The 24805-nt window shown below is 47.3% G+C and overlaps 1 protein-coding gene across 4 annotated transcripts; it reads right to left on the bottom strand.

The window, feature by feature from the left end:
* Window positions 1-246: 246 nt before the first annotated feature.
* On the bottom strand, window positions 247-23697 carry LOC149363540 (uncharacterized). 4 transcript variants are annotated; one of them, XM_089573532.1, is made up of 11 exons: window positions 23237-23697; window positions 11148-11605; window positions 10372-10554; window positions 9309-9334; window positions 6490-6581; window positions 5718-5809; window positions 4843-4870; window positions 3486-3569; window positions 2874-2917; window positions 1534-1643; window positions 247-793 (listed from the first exon to the last, which is right to left on the bottom strand). In XM_089573532.1, exons 1-11 carry the CDS (start codon window positions 23270-23272, stop codon window positions 642-644), a joined length of 1305 nt encoding a protein of 434 aa, XP_089429658.1. In that variant the 5' UTR covers window positions 23273-23697; the 3' UTR covers window positions 247-641. The 4 variants fall into 4 exon arrangements, with proteins under 4 accessions (XP_089429658.1, XP_089429659.1, XP_089429656.1 ...); XM_089573533.1 differs by having other exon boundaries at window positions 11148-11602; XM_089573530.1 differs by lacking the exon at window positions 23237-23697 and having other exon boundaries at window positions 11148-11788.
* Between the last annotated feature and the right edge of the window lie 1108 nt (window positions 23698-24805).

Raw genomic sequence — 24805 nt, 5'->3', positions numbered from 1 at the left:
AATGGTGCATGATATCAGGGTTATAGGTCAAGAAATAAGTAAATTGACAGTTTTAACTCAACTTTCCTGAAAAACATTTCAGCAGCCTTTAAGCCAAGCTACATGCTCACTTTCCAATGTTGCTTGAGCTTCAAGTTACATCCGCAGAGGTAGTTACCTGCTACAGCATTCACCATACGTAGAAACTTGCGGTTCTTTCGGTGCTACCGGGGCGATATATTAAAGTGCGACACAGCAAGATTGGGAGACTGCAGGACAGACTTTATTGCACAGTGCCGTCGAACGAGTTATACAAGAAGAAAACAAAGCCGGAAATGTGCTCATGGCGCACCGCTCTAGGCGACAACCTCTTCCAATGGCGGGGTAACTCAGGGGCGAAACTCCATAGAGCGCCTTCTTCGCCAATGATATCTGGCGTAGGTGTCGCCCTCCCGGCAGCCATAGCCTGCATCCATAGGCTCCCAGTCGTGGCGATGCAGATCAGCCGGCTGTCTCGAAACAGATTCCCACCCTTAAGGGATCGCTGTGGGCTCGGCTAGCAGTAGTGAGCTATGCCTGGCCTCTTAGGGTTGGAAGCTGCGGACTGTGCCTGCCATCGAAAGAAGGGAGCCCGACGCAGCGCGAGGCGCGCCTGCCGGCGTCTACCCGCGGTTCTCGCGTCGCCCGGTGACTTCCGCGTCACGCACAGGCAGCTTGTTCCAGGCGCGGCCGATCAGGTCGTACTTGGCCGCCAGGTGGGGGAAGCGCCTGAACGCCTGGTCCACAACGAACACCTTCAGCAGGATGCCCGTCACTGAAAACGCAGCGTGCGCACAAAGGGTTAACACAAAGCAAGCCTCAAGGGCCGTCGGCCCTAAATGCGAGCGCGACCTCCTGCTGCGTTTGAAAGTATTGCCGAAATGCTTACTCAGTGTGGCATAATATGTAAGGTAACTGCACTTCTTGCTTTCGCTAACTGACATTCAGAGCCCCCGGGCAACAATCGGCATCAGAAGTCTAGACTATTGCGACTGTAGTTAATAAAGTAGGACGCATAAATCTGCTGTAAAAAGCCTTCATTTTCTTTTCTTGATTGCGGTATACTACTATAAAAACGTTTTTTCGATGGGCAAGAGTCGCAACTGTCCAGACCACGTCTGGGTGCTCTCGTAAATAAGCTAACAAATATCTGTAGTCCATGTTGTCTGAATAATACGCATCGGAGAAGACTGTCGATAAGATCTGCTAGTGTAATGGATAAATAAACTCGCAATGCACTTACCACTGCGTATCGAGAGATTCAGTGGCGTCACATTTCAAAGCTGTATACAGTGGTAATTTCCTGTCTGGTAGCTGTGTGTTTGCCTCGCGTCACTATGCGGTCACTCGTGACGCCACTGTATTCGTACCACACAGCGCAGCTGCCCGCAGTCACGCATGTCATGCATCACGTCATTGTACGCGGAAACAGGAAACGTGGCTTTAATACTGGTCACTATGAAACAAATGAGGCAAGGTACAAAAAAGAACGACCCTGCACGCCAAGGTCCTTACCTGCGACCTGCACAGCGGCTTGCTGTCCCTGCCAGAAGGCGAACACCGTCAGTTCCATGAGCGCCAGCATGAAGAAGAACGTGGTGCTGGCGTTCTTCCAAGAGAAAAGGCTGCGAAAAGCACACAGGGAGTAAAGAAAGTGCGCTGAACGCCGAAAAAAAGAGCGGCAGGAAACGGCGACCACGAAATGAATTCTTTTAGGACGCAATTGTACGCAGAGGCAAGGGAGAGGGGGTGCCACGAGCCGCTTCTTCAGACTCCGATGCCTAGCTGAGAAACCTACGATGTTTGCTCGTGTCTGATATGGTTGCTACTGTACGCTACAGTGAGGTGCAACTACAGAACGAAGTGGAATTTCCCTGCCAAAGGGCCCCTTCCAGCCAGTGGCACTGGCGATTCTCATGAGCCTGCTAGCGCAAAAATGAAGGAAGTAGCAGATGAGAAGCGATAGTCCTTTCCCTTCATGATTATAGATCGTCACGCTGTAGTCGGACACAGCTCAAGAACGCAGCGGCTTTTTCCCTTCAAACGATCCTCTTCCAGCCAATGGCACTGGATGATTCTCCTGAGCCTGTAGTGCGACAATGCATGGAGTGGCAGATGAAAGGGGGTAGACCCAGTCCCCTCTCTCCATAGCCGGGGACAGTCCCCCACCTGCATTGTCACGCCGCTCCCTGCATTGTAACGCTAGCAGGCTCATGATAATCGGCCGACGCCATTGATTGGAAAGGGGTCCTCTGACAGGGAAAAGTCGCTTCGTTAGTGAATTGTATCCGACTGTAGCTGTTTAGTGCGCGCGGCACTGAATACGGAGGGGCGGGCAAAGTAACCTTGCAGTCGGATCGTCGAATCCAAGTGGCTATTATGCGCAGCCAAGGCGGTGTTGAATGCGGTCAGAAATTGGCGGTGATATTATGCGGCATCGACTAACTTACGTGACATGGTGTGTAATAATCTATTTTTTGCCTTACGCAACTGACGAAGAAAGGCGTGGCTACTGAAACAATCAACCTTGCAAACAAGTAAGACTATGCCTATGGTGTCAGCAATTGAACTATTCTCTTTATGGTGCGGGGGGGGCGGGGGGGGGGGGGGGGGGGGGGTCGTTTCCTTGTTAATCCCCTGCCATGCAGCCACTGAAGCAAGACAGAAATGCAAGGAAGTATCAAAAGAAATGAACGCATGTGCGCAAGGCACAAAGACATGTGAATTGCATTAAATTGTATACTGCATGCGGTCTAAAGAACAGATTGCTTTCGTCGTAGTACGAAATTGATCCGACGAATTTATTACAATGACACCTTAAGTGAAATAAATAATCTGTTTAGTTTTTACCTTACCTTTCGGCCTTGTCAAAAACGGTCGAGATTTCCTCGAACGTTTTCTGCAATGTGGAACATGAACAAAAATATTAGGGTAAATGAGAAGGAAATGTTAGTGATTGACGCAAAACATACTGAATACACTGCTTATTCTTTTTGCTGTAAAGCCGTAATGCGATGAGGCAACACAGAAAGACAGGTGATTTGCCGTCACCTGCACATAAGGCAATAACAGACAATGCGAGTGCTCATGGAGACACCTTCCAGCCATCTTCGATGTTAGGACCGAGACTGGCTCAGGTGCCTTCCTTGAAATGTGTTTGGTCCATCGTTCCTGGTTTGCATCCTATTGTAGTAACACCCTGCCCATTTTTACTTTATGAATAGTAGTAGTAGTAGAAACATTTATTGAAAATTCAAAATAAAGACGAGGTCTTTTGCTGCTGGTGGTGACCTTATTTCAAGACTCCAATTGTCATGGCTTTCTCTCTTGCATGGGACACCAGGTTACGCTGGATCGTCAGGTCAGACTTTATGAAGAGGTTTCCTTTGCCCTTTTTTATCTCACGCCCACTCACTCATACACACTGAAAGAGCTGCGACAAATGAGAAAAAAGTCAAACTCCTCACCGAGACTCGCATGTCGAGGTTCAAGACCTTGATGAGGTCATTCGCCGGCTTGAAGAAGCGCCCGGGAAAGGTTCTCTTGCGTGACTGGACGGAGGTTGAAAGAGGAGAGCCAAGGCTATGATTGCATTGTTTGGACAGCTTGATTTTGTCATGTGGGCTCTTAGGAGCTGTGAATTACTTTGCGCAAAGCTGGTGCTGTATGCATGTGGGCTAGGATACAAAATTCTCCGTGGCGGCACACAGTGGAATGACGGAAACTCTAATGAACAGCACAGTGTTAGAAGTTATTGCGTTTGGGCATAATTCAATATGGAGCCGAGCAAATGATTGCTAGGAAAAGAAGGCATCAGTTGTTTTCACACCGCACAGGTAAGCGAAGTCAACGCACTAAATGTTAAGCGCAGAGTGACAGGACCACATGATTAGAAAAGAGCGCAGGACAACGACAGGGCAAAGAGACGCAAGGGCAGGATCCTGTCGGTTCTTTGCTGTCCATGCATATTTTTGCTCTGTAGTCGGATGCAACTTAAGATCTCTGCAGCTTTTCCCCGTCAAAAACCCCCTTCCAGCTAATGACGTCGGCTGATTCTCATTGAGCCTGCTAGTGTGACAACGCAGGGAGTGGTAGATGAAAGGGGATGATCCCTTCCCTCTGAGATCGGGGATAGACTTCTCTCCATTGTGGCGCCGCTCCTTGGCATTGTCCCGCTAGCATGGACATCAGAATCGGCAGGCGCATTGGCTGGAAGGAGATCCTTACACTGGGAAAAGCCACTGAGTTCTTAAGCTGTGTATATCTTATTATTTGATGTATAAACACAAGTGCGCAAGAGCACACGAAAGGAAGCTGCATCCATTTTTTCATGCAGTGAAGAGTGTTGATTGTATTGTTATTTTACTAATTGAAGTATTGTTATTTTACTAATTGAAGTATGTTAGGTCTGCTATATTCATGCCAACTTTAGAATTGTGACAAGCGCACATTAATGTTGTCACTACCAATGCAGAGCTTTATAAGAACCGAAAGTATCTAGGAGGAAATTGTTCGCCAGATCAGCTCTTACCTCTGGGTTGAGTTTGTGTCTGAAGTCTATGAAATAGTGAAATAGTGTTTACTCCGGTGAAGAAGAAATCATAAAATTATGAGTAATTTTGACCTTCGACTCCTTAGTGCAGCAAGATCCGCTCAAACACGTTTCTCTGATAAAACGCTCAACAAAGTCACGTGCCCCAATGACAACTACCACAGCAACACTGAGGTGTCTTTCGCCTCCGAGCACAGAGGCAGAGCGCGAAATCTCTTGCGATACTTGACCGCAAGGGCGAGAAATGTCAGAGGAGAAACGCGAACACTCACCTTAGTCTGGTCGGAAACGACGGGGCTGCTAGAAGTAGAGACAAAGTAACAATGAAAAACAGCTCCACAAACCACGTACAGAAGCTCACAAAAGTGAAGTCATTTTCTATCAAAGAGACAGACCTCGTAGGCAAAGCACAACGAGAGAGATTTAGAAAGAATGTTTTCAGTGCTCATTTTCGTTTATGCCTCGACGTTGATAATCTTTCGAGAATCTAATAGTTGCATTTTAACGTGTAGAAAAACAATACACAGCAGCGTCATACTTGTGTAACCACTTTGGTAGGTTTCAAAAAGAACCATCTGCATTTATTTTCGAAAAATTGCTAATGTACCGTATTCCTAATTTCTGCGCTACCTCCACTACTACAACCAGGAGCAATCATCAACATGATCATTCCAAATTGAACGCTTCCTAAAATATTAGTCTTTCCAGAGCGCAGTAGAGAAAGGGAAGGAAAGTGCCCTTTTTGGAAATGCATCTCACACGCATGCGAAGCTACAAGGATCTGTCTATGAAGACTAACTCAACGCCTAGGGGAGCTTATCGGCTGATAACTAAATTAAAATAGCACAGTTATTGTTCACACGCATGCGAAGTTAGAAGGATCCGTCTATGAAGACTAACTATGTACAGGTAGAAGAAGTGCTTAAGAGTCAGAGACACGATACGCAGTGCCTTGGAAGAAAAACGCGCAAACAAGACCTCTGCTCACTATCACTCGAGAAAGGCAAAAACATTTGCATGCCACAACCATGGTCAAGACGTCATAGGTACGACACCAGAGGCCTGAACGGAAGCGTTCAAGTGGTGAGCGTTGCGGGATGCGACTCCTCCGGCCAGTGTTTTCGTAACTGTTCACTGCGTCACTTACCCCCCGCCGAAGAGCTGTGCAATGAGGTAGGCGACAGCAGGGGCGAGCAGCAGCTGCAGAAGGCATCCCGCCCAGGTCGCGAACAACAACACCTGGGGAAGGCGGAGAGATGCGGAAACATTCAAGTATCTCTGTGAGTTAGCTGCCAGTGAAGAGGAAGCTACAGGGGAGGAGCGTTCGCGACTCTCACTCCGGCAAATAGTGCAACTGAAGCACACTGCGGACGTTTCCCCCTGCGCGGTTGTGTCGCACTGTCTGGTATAACAGATGCCACTATGGAAGTTTCTTCATTGACATGACTCTTTAAATGTGGAATTTAGGAGCTGTCCTACAAATGTGTTAAACAGCAAGTATGACCAATATACTGTGCTCTAAGAGATTTGATTTGTTGGGTTTAACGTCCCAAAGCGACTCAGGCTATGAATTATGGCGTAGTGAAGGGCTCCGGCAACTTCGACCACCTGGGGTTCTTTAACGTGCACTCACTTCGCACAGTACACGGGCCTCTAGAATTTCGCCTCGATAAACTGTTTAACGCTATATTTCACTGCGCAGGAAAACAGTGAGTTTCGACTTCGTTGCTTTCGCTCAGTCGCCAGGATTTTCTGGGCTGTGTAGGGAACGAGCACAGCCCAGTGCCCAATATTGGGGCACCCATCGACCTCCTTTTGAAAAGGTTTATAATGCAAGCAAGGTGTTTCTACAGAGATTCTAAATGCGGACTTAGATTCGATAAGGAGGCGTGCGTAGCACACAGGGACAGTCCACTCACCGTGAGCAGCAGGGCAGTGCGCAAGGGGCTCCTCCAGCTGACCAGCTTGAGGTACTCGTGGTGCACGTCCTTGAGCCAATCGTCGAAGCGTTCTGTGGACACACACAGAGGCGGAGGGCGCACAGTTCAGAAGATGCCATGGTTAAAAAATTCAGGGGGGCACTTTGTTGTCCTAAAGTGCGGTGAGGCGAAAGCCTTAAAGGGTCAGTCTACTGAATTTTATCGACCATATTTTCTTTGCGGCAACCGATAGCTCTCTGCTCAAATTACCGTTTAGCCAGCTGTGGTGCCAAGGAGTGTGGTAGAACATTTTAAAATAGAATTTACTAATGTGGGAAAACATCTGTATAAGATGGTAGTCTCATCTGGCAACCATCTGGATTTCCATCGCGCGGAGACAAACATGGCGGCGCCCGTCGAAGCCGGACCTCTCGCTTCGGACTGAATTCTCGTTGTTGCTGCCTTTTTCAGTGCGTTCACTGGCCATAAATTGGGCGCCTGTCTTTCTCTTCGTCTCATATCGCCTATAAGAAAACATATGAGAGATAAATTTGCTTAATTTTAATAATTAGAGTGACGATTCTGCCGCTCGTAGGCTTAAGTGGAGAGTCGGTTTGTTTACAGCAATGGTTCCCGTCCTGACGACCAGATGGCGCCACTATAGGCTGTTTACTTTTGCGTCTCTGCTAGCATACGCTGAACTAAAAGTGGGAATGTGCCTGTGTTTTGCGTACGTGTAACTATAAATATTCATGTGATTTACAGAAAAAGCGAGCGGTACGCCTTCTACTGTTTACTAGAACAAAACGTGCGTTTCTCTGACATTGGGGCATACAAATGGTACATAGTATATTCACTTATGCTTCTGCAAAAAAAGACTACCACTTTCTTGAACAAAAGGAACGTTTGGGGTCACCACCATGCTTTTTTACGCGACTTTTAACGCCGAAATAAAATATAAATTCCTGCCTAAATCGGGCGCAGACCCCTCGTTATTGATGTTATAGGGTGCCAACTACCAGAATATGCCATTATTTATACACTCATCTCGGTGAGTAGACTGACCCTTTAAGCGCGGTGTTTCGGCTTGTGTTACTGATGTGTGGTTAAGATGTTAAGCTTGGCCTCTAAGAGCGGAACGCGACAGCGTCTTGCAACGCTGCCAGGGAGTCCACAGAGCGCCATCGCCCGTTCGGCTCTAAGCCTTGCTCGACGGTCAATCGTCAGTAAAATTGAACCTAGCGTATGAGTTCCCTGAGCAGGTGTATCATCAGAAAGGAAGGAATGCCTTAATTGAACCTCGCAGGTGAACTGACGATGAGAAGAGGCTTTGGCATTCAAATCACGGAAGTAGCCTTTAGCGTCCTCCGTGGAAGACCTGACGGCACATTAACGGCAGTGGGAACCAGCGACTGACGTACCCTTAAAACTAATTATGCCAAAAGCTGTTCCCCACGTCCATGCTTTTTTTTATTTATTTTTTTTATTTGTCCCGTTGTACACGCGTCTCCTGCGTTAAACGGCGTCCCGGATTGCGCCAATGAACAAAGCTCAAACACGTGAACTTCCATGGAGAGGTGCGGGGAATGCCGGGAAGTCGAAGTAGTGATATTAGGCTTAGGCATTGTTGGGCATGAAAGTGAATTCCACCTTAATAATATGCCTTCTCCCGGCAAAACTCAAAGAAATATTGCGACATTGACGATACCAGCCCAACACCTTTGTTAAATTTATTGAAGAAGTGAAAAGCGCACGAATATTATAATGTAATCTGCGCGCAGGCAGAGGTGAACATTGCGGCGTACCTGCAGATTTCGAGGCACAGTCTACGTTTTCAGCCTAATTCAAACCAAGCCAAATAAGAAACCTCGCCTTCCCGGCATTCCCGCTGTGGATGAAACTCGCATAGACGGTGGCGCCAACTTTTTGCCTCTAGGTGATATTGAGAAAGCCTATGCTTTGAGAGTGCTGCTGACGACGCTTGTTCTGTCTTTCCTTTCGTCCCAGTAAAAAGTCGCGCTGCTCCTTTTTGAAGATAAGTTCAGAGATAAATAAAATTTGCTGTGGCTTAGTTTGGTTAAGCCCGGTAATTGCGAAAGCAATATCCGTACGTACGCCATGGTACAGCTGGTAGTGTAGCTGGTGGTGGTGCTTGTGGTTAGACTTGTGGTGATGCATCAGTTAGATAATCCAATTCAATCCAAACCAATGAAATCCAATCAACTCCAATCCAATCCTTTCCAATCCAATGTAATCTAATCTATTCAAATGTAATCTAATCTAATCTAGTCCAGTCTAATCTAATCCAATCTAATGCAATCAAGGTCAAATGAAGGTCATTGGTAGTCACCGCCGCGGCACAATGGTGGTCACCGGCCGCGGCACGGCAAAGGCGTGAAAGTGCAAGTAGTATAGCTTTCGCAATAAAAGGAAGAGGGAAGGCAGGGATGTTAACCAGAAGAGTGTTCTGGTTGGCTACCCTGCACAGGGGAAGAGGGGACTGAAAAGGGGAAAAAAACAGAGGGGTGGAGGGGGCACTGGCACAACTGGTTCCTCAAGCCAGTCGCTCTCAGAAAGCTAAACAGAGCCTTGTAGGCCTTTAGGGCAATCGATTGCCACGGCCCCGTAACCTTATCTCTGTTAAAGGGCGAGGATCGGGGCGGTCCAAGGTTTCTTTCTGAAATGGCCATACGGCCGTGTTCGTCCAGTAGCCACAGTTACGCAGCTCGCTTCTGCCAGCAGTGTCGGAGTACGTTCTGTCTGACACTTGCGAAATACGAGGGACGCATGGTAGAGTAGAAAATCGATTTAATACGTACCATACTTGAACAGCGTGTCCCGGACACTGAAACGGAAAAAGAAAGGGCGGGGAAAATACCGATTCAGGCGAGACCATACGCCAACTGCCATTATTAATAAACAGCTAACGTGGCAAACTTGTATTCTCTTGCTTTGCCTGTGGTAGCTATTGATCCTTGTAGCGTGCTTGTGCTACAGTATTACCATCAACAACCCCGTCAATAACCTGCCTTGCCACATCTTCGCCTTATCGATCAGCGGGTGCAGTCATGCCCAGCAGTTCTGAATAATAGTGACGAAAGACAGCAGTCACCGAAACAAAGGAGCATAGGGGATGTATATTTTTAATTTTAGCAATTTTTATGAATGGGAGATTAACAAATGCAGCAAAAAAAAAAAACCTCATCGAGGAAAGCATTTTTGAACTGGAAAGACTTTATGAACGCAATTTTTTTCATATATTGTAAGACTTCACTATAACAATCAATATGTCCGCAGATCTCCTGTCCGCAGGCTCGCAATGTTTTGGTATTAACGTTCTTGCTATCGTCAAAAGCCTTCCTCATTGGTTTTCTATGGTTCTTAACTGATGGATGCGAGCTATAGAGACACTATAAAAGAAAGATTTCGCTACACATCGGAGGAATGGACTCTTATCTCATATATTTCTATCCCGGTATCTCACAGTGCTCTTAAAGTCTCGTATCTTTAAGAAACACGCCGTGAACAAAGATTTCGAATTAACATCGATCATGTTACCAAGAGGTACGGACTTTTGCATGCGGGAGTGTGCGCGTGGCGCATCTCGTTCCCAACAACTTTGTTCTGTTTATGCCTTCTTTTCTATTTGCATTTTATTTTCCTCTTTTCTGCTGGGACACCTGCCCGGCGTCTATCCGTTACGAAGCGGCTGAGACTTGGTAAGCAAATGATCAAAGAATAGAAAAAAATTGCCAACCGAGCACCTCCGGGGCAAATAGCACAAACAACCACGTCCAGCTATACGGAATTATCAGCGGCTAGCGGGACGGTGACACGGAGATGTGCCTCAAGAGGTGTCGTTTGAAGAAGAGGATAACTCACTATCTATAGGAGAACGGAGGGTCAGGCTCGACCACGCGCCTCTCCTCAAGCTCGCTGCGGGTCTGCGACTCCCTGGGATTCCGGAGCCGCCATTGGCCGGTGGGTTCCGGTGTCATCCCTTCATCGGCAAAGGTGGAGCCAATGAGCTGTGCGTGCATCGGCGGCTGCTGCAATGATCGTCGCCTGCGAACACCGTTCACGTGAAGGAAGTGCGGCAAACGTCGTTCGGAAATCACTGCTGAGGGTCTCTGCAACTTAATCACAGGACGTACTCTTACTTGCGCTCCTAAAAAAGCAAAATTTGTGTTCCATCATGCAGCTTCGACACCTTCAGTTGGCCATCGCAATGCGTTCTTTTATTTGCAGCAAGCAGCGGGGGGAGGGGGGGGGGGACATTAAAAATTCAGCGAAAGGGCGTAGACAATGATTGGATGTATCTGCGTGCGAAAATCAAAGCGGTTGATTTTAAGCAAGTGAAATGGAAATGAACATTATAGATGTGAGAATGAAAAGAACCAAGTGTACGCGAGATCTGATGGGCCCCAAACTGAGGGTCCAGCATTCCGCGCCTGCACAGTTGCCTTGAATTCAACTGTTGGAAGAGCCATAACAGATAGTCACAGTGCCCAGGGCGAAGTGTTAACATTACCCAGAAAGTAGTAATGACTACAACGACTTTGTCGACACGCACCACCCGACCGTGAGCATTCCCACGTTTCCTTCAAGCTTGTTATCGCTATCGCTGTAGATGCACAAGTTTGTCAATAGCGTCGCACCTTGCCAGAAAGGCCTCTCGCATACAGGTCGCCCACGCAGCCACGGAGCGCCGTACACGCTTGGTCGGCTCTGGGTTCTCAGGGCATTCAACACCGACGACCTGTTCCTCGGAGCAGTCTGCAGAGGGTGAGGGATCGTCCAGACTCTCGCCAGAGACATTGGGCGCCTCTAACACAGCGTCTGGCGTAGAGGCTTCTTCGGTGTCCGCAGTCTGTTTGAGTTGTTCCCCAGTCTGCATTTGTTTCTCCTGGGCCTGCTTGAGTTTCTTCCCGGTCTGGTCCAGTTGCTTCTTAGTCTGCTTGAGTTGCGCCTTAGTTTGCTTGCGTTGCTGCACGGAGTGCTTGAGTTGTTCCTTAGTCTGTGTGGCTCGCTTCCCAGTCTGCATGAGCTGCTCCCCAGTCTGCGCGAGTTGCTCCTCGGTCTGCTTGCGTTGCTCTTCGGCCTTCTTGAGTTGCTGCTGAACAGAGAATACATAGTGAGTGGTGAGAATGTCGCACAAATTGCAGTAGTCGTAACTTTCACGGGCTGTAAGAGGCGCCAGTAAAAATTCAACCAGGCTGCTCGAAGGATGGTCAGAAAGCCATGCTAACCGTGTGCAGTATTGCGCTGCTCGATGCCGCATTAATATGAATGTCATTTACTCGCCCTGTTGTGTGCTGTGGCGTGAGAACATCCACGATAAGATTTGTCAAGGCATATAAGATGCCCTTCGTTTTAGGGAAAAACTTGGATGTAGCCGATGTTTGCATGCGGAAAAGACTTCATCAAAAATTGGATTGAACGTACCTTCTACCCGAAAATGCACTTTCCAGTGTCCCGCATTTCGTTAGTGTGCAAAGCTGAATACACAACACATAAGTTAGCTGATGTGTTGCACTTATTCACGGGTGGACTTCACAGTTAAAGGAGTGTAGACACCTAAATTGGGTGGCTTGAGCGTTTTGATTCTCTATGCTGAAACCAGCCTTCCTCAAGAGGCGTAATGGCAACGTATGTAGAAGCACCGATTATAGTGCAGTATTTTTATGCCTCACGTGACCTACTACCACACTTCGACCTCACAGCCACAGGAGGCTTAACCGGATCACCGAGTTTTATTTATTTATTTATTTATTTATTTATTTATTTATTTATTTCAGTACCTTCAGGGCCCGACGGCGTTACAGAGGGGAGTCGGATACAATAGACAAAATGAGAAAAGAACAGCAGTCACTAGTAACACAAATTTGAACAAAAATATGGCTCGCGCAGATGAGTAGGTTACAGCAAATACAATCAAACAAATTAACAGTCATTAACAGGAAATTATGAGCAAAGAATGAAAGTAAAACATATAACGCAAAAAAAAAGACACAAGGAGCAAGTTGTAGAAAATGGCACGAAAAAACTGGTGCACATTTCCTGTCATGAGCTTAAACAGCAGAATTTGTGAAGGGGAAAAAAAAGAGAGAGACCAGGTCTGTTTGGACTACCGCGTACTATGTTACTATGTTACATTACATGTACTATGTTACCATCAGATTAGTTAAAGCTGATTCAAACACAGAATGGTCACATATTTCGACGACCGAGAGTGAAGCTTGACCTTAAGAATAATCTTGTCCCATGCAGAGATAAAATAAATAAATATTGCCGCGAATGGGTGTAAAACCCGTGACGGCGTGGACAGCTGAGCTTCATTGGCCACCACACGATAGTGCTACGCTGTCGCCGCAGTCGATCACGCCTCGGGTTAAACTGCAACACACCCTCAAGCTGTGCATTGCACGTCGTAGTCTTCATCCCCTTTCATCTGCGGCGCGAACATATCAGATCAACTTAACCATGATCAGAGCTTAACATAAGCCTAATATCGCCGCCAGACGTGCCGACGAACCAGCAATGCAAAACCATGAGCCAACCAGGCTAAACACATGCTTTCGCACGTCTACTCGGTTAACCTACGTTAAAACCCTACCACGTTTTTATTTAAACAGCCAGATACCAGAAGAGAGCCACTGACCGAAGGAGAAGTGCATTTTGTAAACTATGTAAAATGACACGACCAACTCAAGAACGATGCGCCTAAAAGGAGCCCCTCCAGCCATTGTCGGCCTCCTCTCACCCTTAACCGATAAGCCTCCTCTGCCCTCTGTGAGGACTTTCTGCTCCCTCCCCATTGGCTTGTTTTCCCTGTGATGCTCCTTCCTTAGTTACCTTAACTAACAAGGGAGGGCGCCGGCGTCGCAACGACACGAGCGCCACAGACGGCGTAATTGCTGCCCGCACGCAGAAGACAGCTGTCCCTCTTTGGATCGGGAACTCGACGCGCGCTGACGTTGATGCGCGACGCTCCGCTGTCCGCCAGCGGGGCGAGGCCTCGTGGTGGGGACATTCCCCTCAGCTCGTCCCGTCCGGCCTCGGAGTTTCTCCCTGCGCTAGCATGGGCGAATGTTCGCTTCTAACTGTGTTGGCTAGTGGGACTTCGATTCCTTAACGTGGTTTGTCGTTAGTTGGCGTTATTGTTGTTGTAGCAATAAATGCCTTGTTGGTATCAGCCAAAACATCGTTCATTTCTTTCTAAATCTCGCTCGCGATCGCGGTGTCCGGCGGTTTTTAACTGTGTCAGCCGCGGTTAAAGGGGCCCAGAAACACAATCTTAGCTGTTTTGCCTGTTGATTGCATACAGTGAGTTATAATGGTGCTATTAGCGTCGGTAATACCGCATACATTCCGTTTTTTAATATTTTAATGTCCTCCCAAAAACAAGTTCATGGCTATGATGGTGTCGCCACACAGTGGCGGGTTTTTAGCAGCGGATATGACATCACCTGGCGCGAGCTTGATGACCGGACAAACAGTAAATATACTTCAAATTGTGTAAATAAATAGAGACACATTTTGTCATCTGTCTGCGTTTTATATTAGATCAACAAAAACAATTTGTTTGTCTTACATAAAAGCCCTGCAAAGCAAGTAAAATAAAAATACACCACCAGGGGCGCTCTGGCATGGAAACAACGCTGCCAGTCTGAGCAAGAACGAGTTACAGAGAGGAGGCAACCATGGAGTACAAACTTCCGCGACGTGCTCTGGCTGGCTGTTTTGATATGTTGCGCCAGGTGCCGCCATTGGGAGAGCGAAATAGGAGTGGGAAGCCCCGCCAAAATCGAGTTGAGGGCAGCGTTTTTGTTTGCTTGTATTTTGAAAATTCTCCGCTGAGTAACTCCCGCTCCTGTGCATCGAATCCTGTAATTCTTTTTGAGTCAGCATCTGTGTGACATAAAGAACCCACTTGAAGTATAGCCGGTATTCCCCCTGGCAGTGTTTCGCAACCCCTTTAAGCGTATTTATTTCCCTATTACAACGCCACACCTTTGACCGATCCCCTTGGACCTGCTAGCGAGAAATCGCAGGGGGTGGAAGATAAACGGGGAATAATCATGGATCAATCATATTAACCGCGACGTCATGAAAATTGGTCGACGTCATCAGAGCGTTTTAGTATTTCGGGCTTTGCATAATTGTATGCATAGCGGAATAGCAGGTGCAGAGTGCGCATGCGCAGAACGCTAACGGGGTAAAAGCGTTAGCGTACGCTCGAATTTTCAGAAGGTAGTGTTGCGGCAGTTTGCGGCTTTTGCGCCCTTAGCGCAAAAACATGGCGGCGTCATTACAAGCGAGAGCCGCCCGCTTCAGCCGATTCAGCAGTCCTTGCGATTCAGGTCGGCATGTTTACCGGAGACTACTGGTGTTGCATTTCGCTATGACTTGCCTTGCTTCGACGATAAAGTTTACGCTGCGATTCCGCCCAGTTTTTGAGATACGCTCTCGTTTCTGGAGCACTCAAGCCTAATGGAACCTCAAGCTGTACTGCAACCTCGTGCAACTGCCCGGAACGTAACAAAAATAGATTGCGAACTTTGTAGCGGTGTTTTACGTGCTTAAATGATGCAACACAGCAATTTATATTATATTTAGAAAGCTGTTTTGAAGATTAGACGCCATGTGATGGAAAATATTCTTGCTCGAACGGTTTGTAAACATTGCCTTGACTAGATATGGCGCCACTGTTATATGTATTCTATTTCCTTTTATTTCAATTTCTGGGTCATATTGCTGGCGAAAATAAGCGCTGCTGCAATAATCGGCTTCAAAGACTCTGAACTATTATATTTTGGTAAGTTAGCGGCACTGGCGGCCATTTTAGATGGACCTCTCACCTCCAAGTCAAGCAGATCGCGCTTAACGTTTCCAGAACGCTATAATGGAACTGTCTTAGGGGATAACTGGCTTGCGGCATCCTAACGGAACTTCCCTTAGGTTGGCTATTACGCTAACGCTATACTAAAACTCTCTTTTGGCTGGAAGGGGTTCCTCTGAGGGGCACCTGCCACTTCGCTCTTGAGTTGTATCCGACTACAGCAGGTAAAAGGGGATCCGCCAAGGGAGAGAATCGGTCGACGCCCTTGGCTGCAGCAGATCCAGAGGCACTTGCAGCTTCAAATCTTTAAATTAACCACCTGTCTAACCGCAGTAGCTGCACTCTGGTGAACATAACCACTTACAACGCAAATAATCGTGGTCTGTGCACAATATTCAAGCGCGAGGTATCAATGGCTGTCTTTGCAGCTCGTTTCAGGCTTCATCATCATCATCAGTTATTGAACCCTTAAAGATCCCGTCTGGGACATTACATTAGGGGGGGGGGGGGGGAAGACAGTGGTGTGAAGCGGTCTTACAAAGCATAACAAAAAATAATAACAATAACAAGTTTGACGTGAAATTAACGTCAGGCAAATCAAATAGTACACAATATATATGGCAAAGCAGCAGTATAAAAAATTAAACATTAAAATGTACGGAAATTAAATAAGTGGGAAAACACTTGTGGGGGGAGGGGGGGGGGGCCGCAATGGCACAAGCAGTCCAAATTGCAGGCAGAGCATCGCGAGGGAAGTAGCTATAGTTGGTTCAAGTGTTCTGTTATTAGCTGCCTAAATCTGATGAGATTTAAAGCGGAGTGCCACTCGCGAGAAACTATTCTGTTTGACATAAATGCTTTATAAGGACTCCGTGTCGCAGAGCAGTCGGTGTCGTTGGCCGTGACTGAAAAATCTCCAGAGAAACAGCCTAGAGGACAGGTGGCCCACCTATAGATTAAGTGACCTTTTAACGTGATCACAGCCTGCCCACCGGATTGTGAGGAATCTGCCCCCCCCCCCCGACCCAGTTAAATTATTAATTGGACGGAAGAGGCTGCTTGGGATGAGCAATCTGGGTCTCACATAGCCCACTTACGGCAACACCTGCAAACGCAGGGCGGTGGATCGTCGCTTAACTGCGGCACCAGTGCGCAAAGGAGTGGTGTAGAGACTCCCAGGGGTCTGGGAATGTAAACTATACAAGGACCAATCCAGCATTTATGGACATTAATCTGTTAACGCTAAGGTGTCATACCCTTAAGGCGGAGCATAAATGCCCCCTCCAGATTTTTCAGCGAAGATTGCTTGACCAGCAGTGTAGTTACAGCTCAGTGTAGTTACAGTTACGTGCCACAAATGGTATTAGATGACTGTAAAGGGTACGGGAGGAGCGCCACATCCCCCTAAAGTTTTGTAAGTACTCCGCATTTACTGGCAATCCTACAACTGAAAGTACACTGAGAATATAAAAGAGGTCTCTCTCCGGGGACTTCCAAACTTTTATATTAAGTGAAGGGGGGGGGGGGGGAGGACAAGGCTTCGAATTTCTTTTGTTATTTATTTAATGTTCAATTTTACAATAAATTTGATTTTTTATATTCTTTTCATTTGGCATTGTGCAAAGGTAGAGTTGCAAATGCACATAAAGACTGAAATAGGCAGCTTGATAAGATGTGTACACAAGAAGTGATCGATTTCATCAAAAAAGTTTGCACCTAATGTGTTTCAAGTCTGCTAATCATGTTCATGAACAGGGGTCAGGCAATCAACGGCTCCTGCTATGACCTGATTAGGTTAGGTTACTAAATGAAAAGCTTTACAGCTGGCTACGGAGCCATATAGCTTGGCCGCACTGCTCTGTACATTAATAAAATCTATGAACAAAAACCATTGTCAAAAATGTGATCTGAGTGCAAGCACTTAGATTTTGGTGAAAGGAGCGCAAAAAGTTAAGGGGGAGGGGGGGAGGCAACCACCCTCCTTGACCCCCCCCCCCCTATGTTCGGGGTCACTTATGTATTGCGAGATAAATGCTGCATGCAGTGAAGCGGAAATGGTTTTAATATTTTACGTAAAAACGAAAACGTGGCCGCGGTTAAGCTATGGTCCGCCGCCGTCAATGAATTTTTGTCGCCTGCTCCTTACGAAGCACCTGATTACGCTTGTGGTTAAGCAGCTTATCGCTGTAAAAGCGCGTGTACGTTAAAGCCTGTCTCTTGACGGCAGTAGCGACTGAGTCACCTTCCGTTCCAGCAGGAGAGGTGAAAAGGCCCATTTTATTGACTGGACAGCGGCGATTTGTCAAGCAGTACATCTTGCTGCGTTAGGTGACTCTTTTCCCAAGAAACGCCTGTGGAGTCGCTCCATGGGGCTCCGAAGATGGCCGATAACAAAGGTAGTGGATCCTCTTTTCGGGAAAAAAAGCTATCGGATGCTTATTCTACCCCGATAATGCTCAATGTGTCATTATCCCGGCATCTCTTCGCCGTTTTGCCCTAACAGACTGTTCGTGCTTTTTCCATGTATATCAGCCTTCGTTTAAGCAAATTCAGAAATATTTGTATTCGGCCACTCTGGGTAATTCATGGCCTTGTATTGTAAGCACATGATCAGTTGTATCGTTGAAAACGATCACACCCGACGTAGTTGCGATAAAATTGAAACCTATAGCGTCTACTTCGTCTGCACAACGATTCAACAGCTGGTAAATCCTCCTAACAGTACAATGTCGTCCGCATACATGAAACCCGGCAGCCGGTGCTCAACGACCTCTAAGCCTAATCTGTACGACAAATTATAACCTAGATTACTGCCTTGTAGCCTTGTTGAGAAGAACAACCTTGACTTAATCCTTTGTGTACCTCCACAGTAGCATTTTTTATCCCGTCCCCAAGTAATTTCAACTTTATTATCTCGGTATATTTCCTATAGAAAATCAGTTACCTCACGACCGATACCTTCATCTTTTAATATGTTCCACAGGATTTGCCTGTTTAGTTTGTCGCCTAGACTGCTCATGCCAGGAAGGCTAAGTAGAGAGGTCTATTTCCCGTCTAAGCTATTTCTATGCACTGGGTTAGCGCGAATCATCTAATCGCCTACTCCTTCTCAACCCGTTATCCAAAACTGCTGCCATCTACTGGAGAAAAGTGAAACAGGTGGAACGTCACCATATTGGAGGATGACTACAGCCACTTCCTACGCTCTGGCCTCAAGCATGTTCTTGTCGGAAAACCCTCTTTCCAGGCAACTGAGGCGGTAAAAATAAGTGATGAGTGGTCAGCTGACCTATCCATGCCGTCCAAATTTCCAAGTTACCTTGCTGAGGAGAAATAGAAGTGCGCTTGAATCAAGCGCCCTACCTTTTTTCTCCCTGGACGAATGCACAGAACAATACCGGGTGTTTTTTTCTAGAAGGTCCAAAATTTTTAAAGCAAGGTAAATTCCTTTTGATTTGTTTTAACCCCGGGGCTTTACTGAGGGCTACGGCGGACGCCAGGTAAGAAGCAAACTACTTTAATTAGTTTGCTGATTAACGTAATACGTTAGTTACCTTTTATAATTTTTATTTTAGGGGATATGTTGTATCAGCAGAGTTGGAGATCGTCTTCCAAACAATCCAGCCAAGAAAAAAAAATTTCATGAAAAAAATTTTTGCGCGCGTTACGAAGCGAGAAAAAGGCACCCTGCTAGGCAGATACACACTGTAACGTAGCGTCTGTGAACGCCTGTGACGTAGCTCGCTCCGCCCTGCGCTTTGTGCAAGTGCGTTTTTGTTCCAACGCGGCATTCCGTGAGGCCGCGGAGCGAAGCGAATCAAGCAGCGGTAGCGCAGGCCGCCCGTCCGGGCTTCAGGTGATATCAGCCGTGTGACGCAAAGCGCAGGGCGGAGTGAACTACGTCAGAGGCGCTCACCGCCGCTGAGTTACGGTGTGAAGATGCCTACCAGGGTGACTTTTTCGCGCCTCGTAACGTGCGTGAAAAATTTTTGATTAAAATTGTTTTTTTCTCGGTTGGACTGCTTGGAGGACGATCTCCAATTCTGTGAATACAACAGAACCCCTAAAATAAAAATTAGAAAACTTTATTAACATATTTAGTTAATCAGCGAACTAATTAAAGCAGTTTTCTTTCCGGGTGCCCGCCGTAGCCTCCAGTAACGCCCCAGTGCTAAAGTAAATCTACAGCAATTTACATTTTTAAATAAATTTTGTACCTTCTAAAAAAAAAACACCCGGTATATGGGCACCTTGAGCCAGAACAAAAATCGAGCGACGTGCGTACACAGATACGCGTTGCGATTTCGGAGGCTATTCTCCAACACGGCGGATAGCACACTGCAGCAAACACATGGTACCGCATTTTGCATAAACCCTATAGGTAGCGCGACGAAATGCAAAATGGCAGCCCGGAAGAGGGTAACACTATGGGGTTGATGCGTTCCTTAGCACAATCTTGGCGTTGTACGCGTGCTGAGGTTAGTAAGAGTATGGCTCTGTCATACGCCACTACACTCTCCTTGGGAAATATGATGAGAAACATTGGATCAGGCCAGGCCGGGATTCAATATTTGAAGGGACATAACACTGAACTTGAACACTGAAAGAAGGAAGCATTTATTTTTTCGGCACGACGGAGAGGTTGCTAAGGTGTTGCATTTCGCAATGGTTTTATTGGAAACGCTGTAGGAAATTTCTACCGAGAATTTTTGAATCAGTGCATGCGCCCGTTTTTATGCATCCCGGTGCTGGAAACAATTATCAGCGAGCGCGATGGCGATTGCACGTCGGCAAAAGTGCGGTTCCAAAAACTAGACTGTGATAAGAGATCATTAGTATAGAGTAGCCTCCATTTCAGTTTTCACTCCTAAAGCTCTTTACGGTACACTGACTGACGCCTCGTTGACGAAAGTTCTAGTATACTACATGTGGCGGCCGCTCCATCCAAGAAATTCAAAACATTATGGCGCCATTATGCGAATTTCATTGCGAAATCGAACTTAAAAATCCTCGTTTCTTTGAAACTCCAGTGCTCAATTCTTACAGCATGAGTATCTTACCGCGGCCGTGATCTTACAGTAGCTTTTTTCTGCCATAATCTCATGGCATGTTTTTGGTTGGTTTATGGGGGGTTTCACGTTCCAAAGCGACTCAGGCTATGAGGGACGCCGTAGTGAAGGGCTCCGGAAATTTCGACCATCTGGGGTTCTTTAACGTGCGCTGACATCGCACAGTACACGGGCCTCTATGATTTCACCACCATCGAAATTTGACCGTCCCTACCGGGATCGAACCCGCGTCTTTTGGGTCAGCAGCTGAGCGCCATAACCACTGAGCCACCGCGGCTGCATGACACGTTTTGGTCTTTAACCGAAGGCCAAAATGTGCTGATCGAGCGCGCATCACATAATTTGCTACGTTGTGAAAGCTTTGACTACGCTATATCGGTTGCTTGAAGGCATCAGAACTGTACATACCTCTGTTAAGGTATTTGCGCTTGCCGTGTTTTAATGTAGCGTACATAACCCGGCTTATTTCATGTAGGACGCGCGGTCGCGGAATCAAGTTTGTGGTGCGTCGAGTATGTCCAAAAAGCACTTCTTGAGCGTCCGTCGTTGCGGGGTGTGGCACGTGACAATAGGATTCAGTAAATAGGAAAATGGCTTCACTCACAGTGCGCGCAGATGTTTTCCGAACATGGAAACCGCGTAAAAGCTCGTATCTTCGCGGTCTTAACATGCAGTTCTGAAGTGAATGGGGCATTCTGCAGTTCCCGGCGCGGCCTGCAGAGTGCTTTTCTCGGTACAGGCCGCGCCCAGACAGAAGAAAAATGCAGCTTCTTCGCTTTCTTGTTCCGAAAACGGCTACCTTCTGGACGCGCCCGGAAACAACCCAGCGGAGCCGCGGAGTGCACAGTAGACACCGTCCGTTTATGACTCAGTGGAGTGGAACCAGGCAGACCATTCAAAAGGCGGCAAGCTTTAGGCTAATAGCTAGTCCTACAATCGAAACCGCATCTCGGCACACTTTTTTACCCCCGGAAACGGAACACATTCTTCAGGGCGTGCTCAGTGCGTAGCTCCAAACTCGTTTTCACACAGGGAATACATAGTTTGCATTGACGTCATAGCGGCCAGCAACTTAGGGTTCAGAAACCGGTTATTTCGTATGAGAATGCGGCAGCGGCTGGGCAAGAAAGCAAAGGAGACATGCCTTTGACTCCGTGATATGGGAAGCGGTCTGCTAGGGCTAGAGACATAGATGGGTGATAGTAGTGAATGGGGGAAATTGGAAAGTGCTGGAGAACAAAGCGGCAGATGCCCCTCAGAGGAGCCCCGATTCTCGCGGACAGCTTTTTGTGGCTATGCAGCCAAGTCTAGGCAGGAAAGCAATGTAGGAGTGCCTTTGTTCACGAAGTGTGGCGGGGGCTGGTCATTGGTTCGAGCTAGGGGAGCGGCTGCAGGAAGTCGGAGAGGCCACTCTTCACGGCAACGGGACAAAGCCTCAACCCATTTCCTGCCTAGTCTTGTCTGCATAGCCCCAGAAAGCTGACCGAACCTTCCCCCTCTACCTGGAATGTTTTGGGCCAGTTGGTGATTCATGATTTGCAGGTTGGCTTCCTGGCTAGCCTCTGCTGCACCCAAAAATCCTGCTTGTCGAAACTAAAATCTCCGAATGCGGGGTGCTTGCGGGCACTAAAGACCGTGCACAAAGGGAGATGGAGGGATGATATCGCGCCCCACTTCACTCGAAGGACACTGACAATAGTCTCCTCCCCGACGCCTCGGGGAAGAGGGGGGCCATTTCCGAGTAGCTGGGCAATAGGAGTGTCTCGCATGTGTGGGCGAGACGAGATGCGACCGCCATCTTTTTCGAACGCCACGACTGCCTGCATACGCATGCATGCCATGCAGTTGGTTCAGGACTGTGGTCTAGGCTGGTTGGTGCATAGCTACTTGACAGGAACCTCAGCGCAAGAGTAGGTTATCATCAGCTAGCGGAGTTGATGGCACGTGAATAAGCTCTACACAGCGGCTGAATTGTCAGAAAAGACCTAAGCCTTTTACGCTGCGGAGGGAAGTTGCACTCAAGATGATTAATGCCGGGTAAAAAATTTGTCGGAAAAACTTGCGCGCCGCAGCCTGTGGTAAAAGCACCGCGCAGAAACACGGCGAGCGTATTTTGCACGTGGTAGACGTTACTGAATACTTTAGCGCAGGAAACTTAAGGTGAGGTGACCACAAAACAGACAACAAAGGAGAAAAAGATGGTTCCACATTGGGTTAACGCGCTGTTCGGGACAAGCGCGGCGGACCACCCAAGTAAAAACAGCGCCGATGTTTGTACCACATGGCAACCTCAGAACACGGTTAGATACAGACTTTGTTTCAATTTTTCATCCAGCGCAGTAACTATCACCAAGAGCGAAGAAAAAAAATTCGACTAACGTAAATTCAAATTCAGGCCAACCACATCGTAAGTACGCATGGAGTGGATGATGGAGGAAATGCGTTTTAGCAAATAGGCTTAGCACGCAAACACAGCGCGAAGGAACAAAGAAAGGAGTACTAAGCCTTTCCGCTTTTCTGCTTCCTCGCCTAGCCTCTCTGTAAGAACGCGATACCAGCTTGTCTAAAGATCTACGTGGTTAAAGGAAATGGTTGTTCGTGCGGCAAAAAAAACAACAACAACATCGCAACGCAGGGAAGTGAATGCCTGAAGTTTTTGCAAACCTCTCTGTATACGAGGCAACGTGTTTGAAACAAGGGTTTGCTGCTAGCTGCCCTGAGCGCGCTAAGAACAAGGTGCTTGCTGGGCAGTGAACATGGTAGAGTTGTGAAATGTGATCGCAAAATCTTTGCTCTCTGCTGAAATAAAGGTACGAAAAAGGCATATCGGACTCACCTTTTTGCGGCGCTGACGACGGTTCAAGGAAGGCATCGTGGCGTCTGAGTGGCTTGGGGAACACGTCACTTTGCTCTCCAGGCTGTGATCGCGCTATGGTCGCCTCTACTGCACGCGAGAGAAACCTGTGCCGTTGCTGCCAATGTGCACACTGAAGGGAAACTGAAACGATGCGTCTCGTCTCGCCAGTTTTTAGGGCGAAAAGACACGTGATCCCAAATATGTGACGTCACGGCGAAGCAGCGACATCTGCGACAGAAATCTTACCAACGTGACAAGCACTTTTTCTTTTCTTTGGGCACACTTGCTTACTCATCGCTTATCTCTTGTTCTCTCCAGGAGAGAGAGAAAGTAAGGTGGCAGGAAGCAAAAACGGAGCCGCAGCAGGTTGTATCTGTTACCACTTCCTTCCTGTTGACTCACCTCTATCCTTCCATCCCTCTGTCTGCACCCATGGGCCCTTCTCATTTTTTTTTTTCAGTAACTGAGCAGTGCTACCCACAGAAGGCTGCACAAGAATGCGCCTGTTTTTGGCATCTATTTTCACTTCTCTCACCCGAGAAAGTTAGTCATATAGGATTAGGGCGAGGCCAATTCCTGGAAAGAGGCATTAGCAGGAGACCTCTGGTGGCGTTCCCGGGAACGGTCATTGTTCACTGAGTTCCGTTGGTGACCCAGTTCTGAAGTAAAGTCAGCATCCGTCTTCCAGGAAAAACTAGGTGGGCAGGTTAAAGCCTGCACCAACTTGCCTGCACCAACGCTGTCTCGTCTTGCCTTTCTTTGTCCGTGTCTTAGGAGTGCGCTGTGTTTTTCCTCAAGATGAACTACCAACTAGCCCCCTCTTCCACCCTTGCAAACCAACTTGCAACTTGTCTACCGCTTGGTGATGCCTTCACACGTGACTGAGGCAGAGTTCACTCTCTCCTCCAAGGTGTTTCTTAATGTAACTACAGGGAAAACTGTTTTCTCTAAAGTTCATCCACCATTGAGAGGCATAGGAATGCCGGGAGGTTTCTTACTTGACCATTGTTGGGCATCTATTACGTGGATTCAGGAGCAAAAATACAATTATTCTCAAGCAAAACCTCGCAGAAATGCCGCGAAAGTTTTTATTTTAGCCTAAAACTGAACTTTCACTTGAGTTAAATTTATTAGAGTGAAAAACGCAGCGTTGAAATAATTTAATGTGCGCACAGAGGAGAGCATCGTGGTATACAGCTGCCGCGATGTCCTGTTGTTACAGGAGCGTCAGTGCAAAACGTTGCTTTGCTGCTATCCCACTGTTTTTTTATGGACTTAACTCTGAGCCGTCTTGTAAGGGCGGCTTGTCAAAAGTTAAAAATAAGGAGTTAAGTGTTCTTTTGGAATCGTCGTTTTCATCCATGTGCTGGCTCTAAAATGATTTTCGACAAATTCACGAGATGAAAAAAGAAAATGACTCGCATCAACCGCTGTGAAAATTTTGCTTTCATAACAAACTTTTCGTTGCTATACTTGAAGCCACTGGGCAAGCCTTTTAATGACGTTGCATGGAGGCAAGCAGCGAGAACTATGGTTGATATTAATTGA

This window comes from Amblyomma mixtum, chromosome 2 (genome assembly GCF_055824585.1).
Source record: "Amblyomma mixtum isolate Tamu chromosome 2, ASM5582458v1, whole genome shotgun sequence".
Lineage (NCBI taxonomy): Eukaryota > Metazoa > Arthropoda > Arachnida > Ixodida > Ixodidae > Amblyomma > Amblyomma mixtum.
This window is presented reverse-complemented; position numbering and strand designations above follow the sequence as displayed.

Bases quoted from the DNA above. Each gene is read 5' to 3' on its own strand.
- LOC149363540 (XM_089573530.1), bottom strand. From the start codon at position 11,785: ATGACATTCATATTAATGCGGCATCGAGCAGCGCAATACTGCACACGG. The intron at 6,582-9,308 runs GTACGTATTAAA...GTGTGTCCACAG, and splicing joins GGACACGCTGTTCAAGTATG to AACGCTTCGACGATTGGCTC. The intron at 4,871-5,717 runs GTAAGTGACGCA...CTCTACTTCTAG, and splicing joins GCACAGCTCTTCGGCGGGGG to CAGCCCCGTCGTTTCCGACC.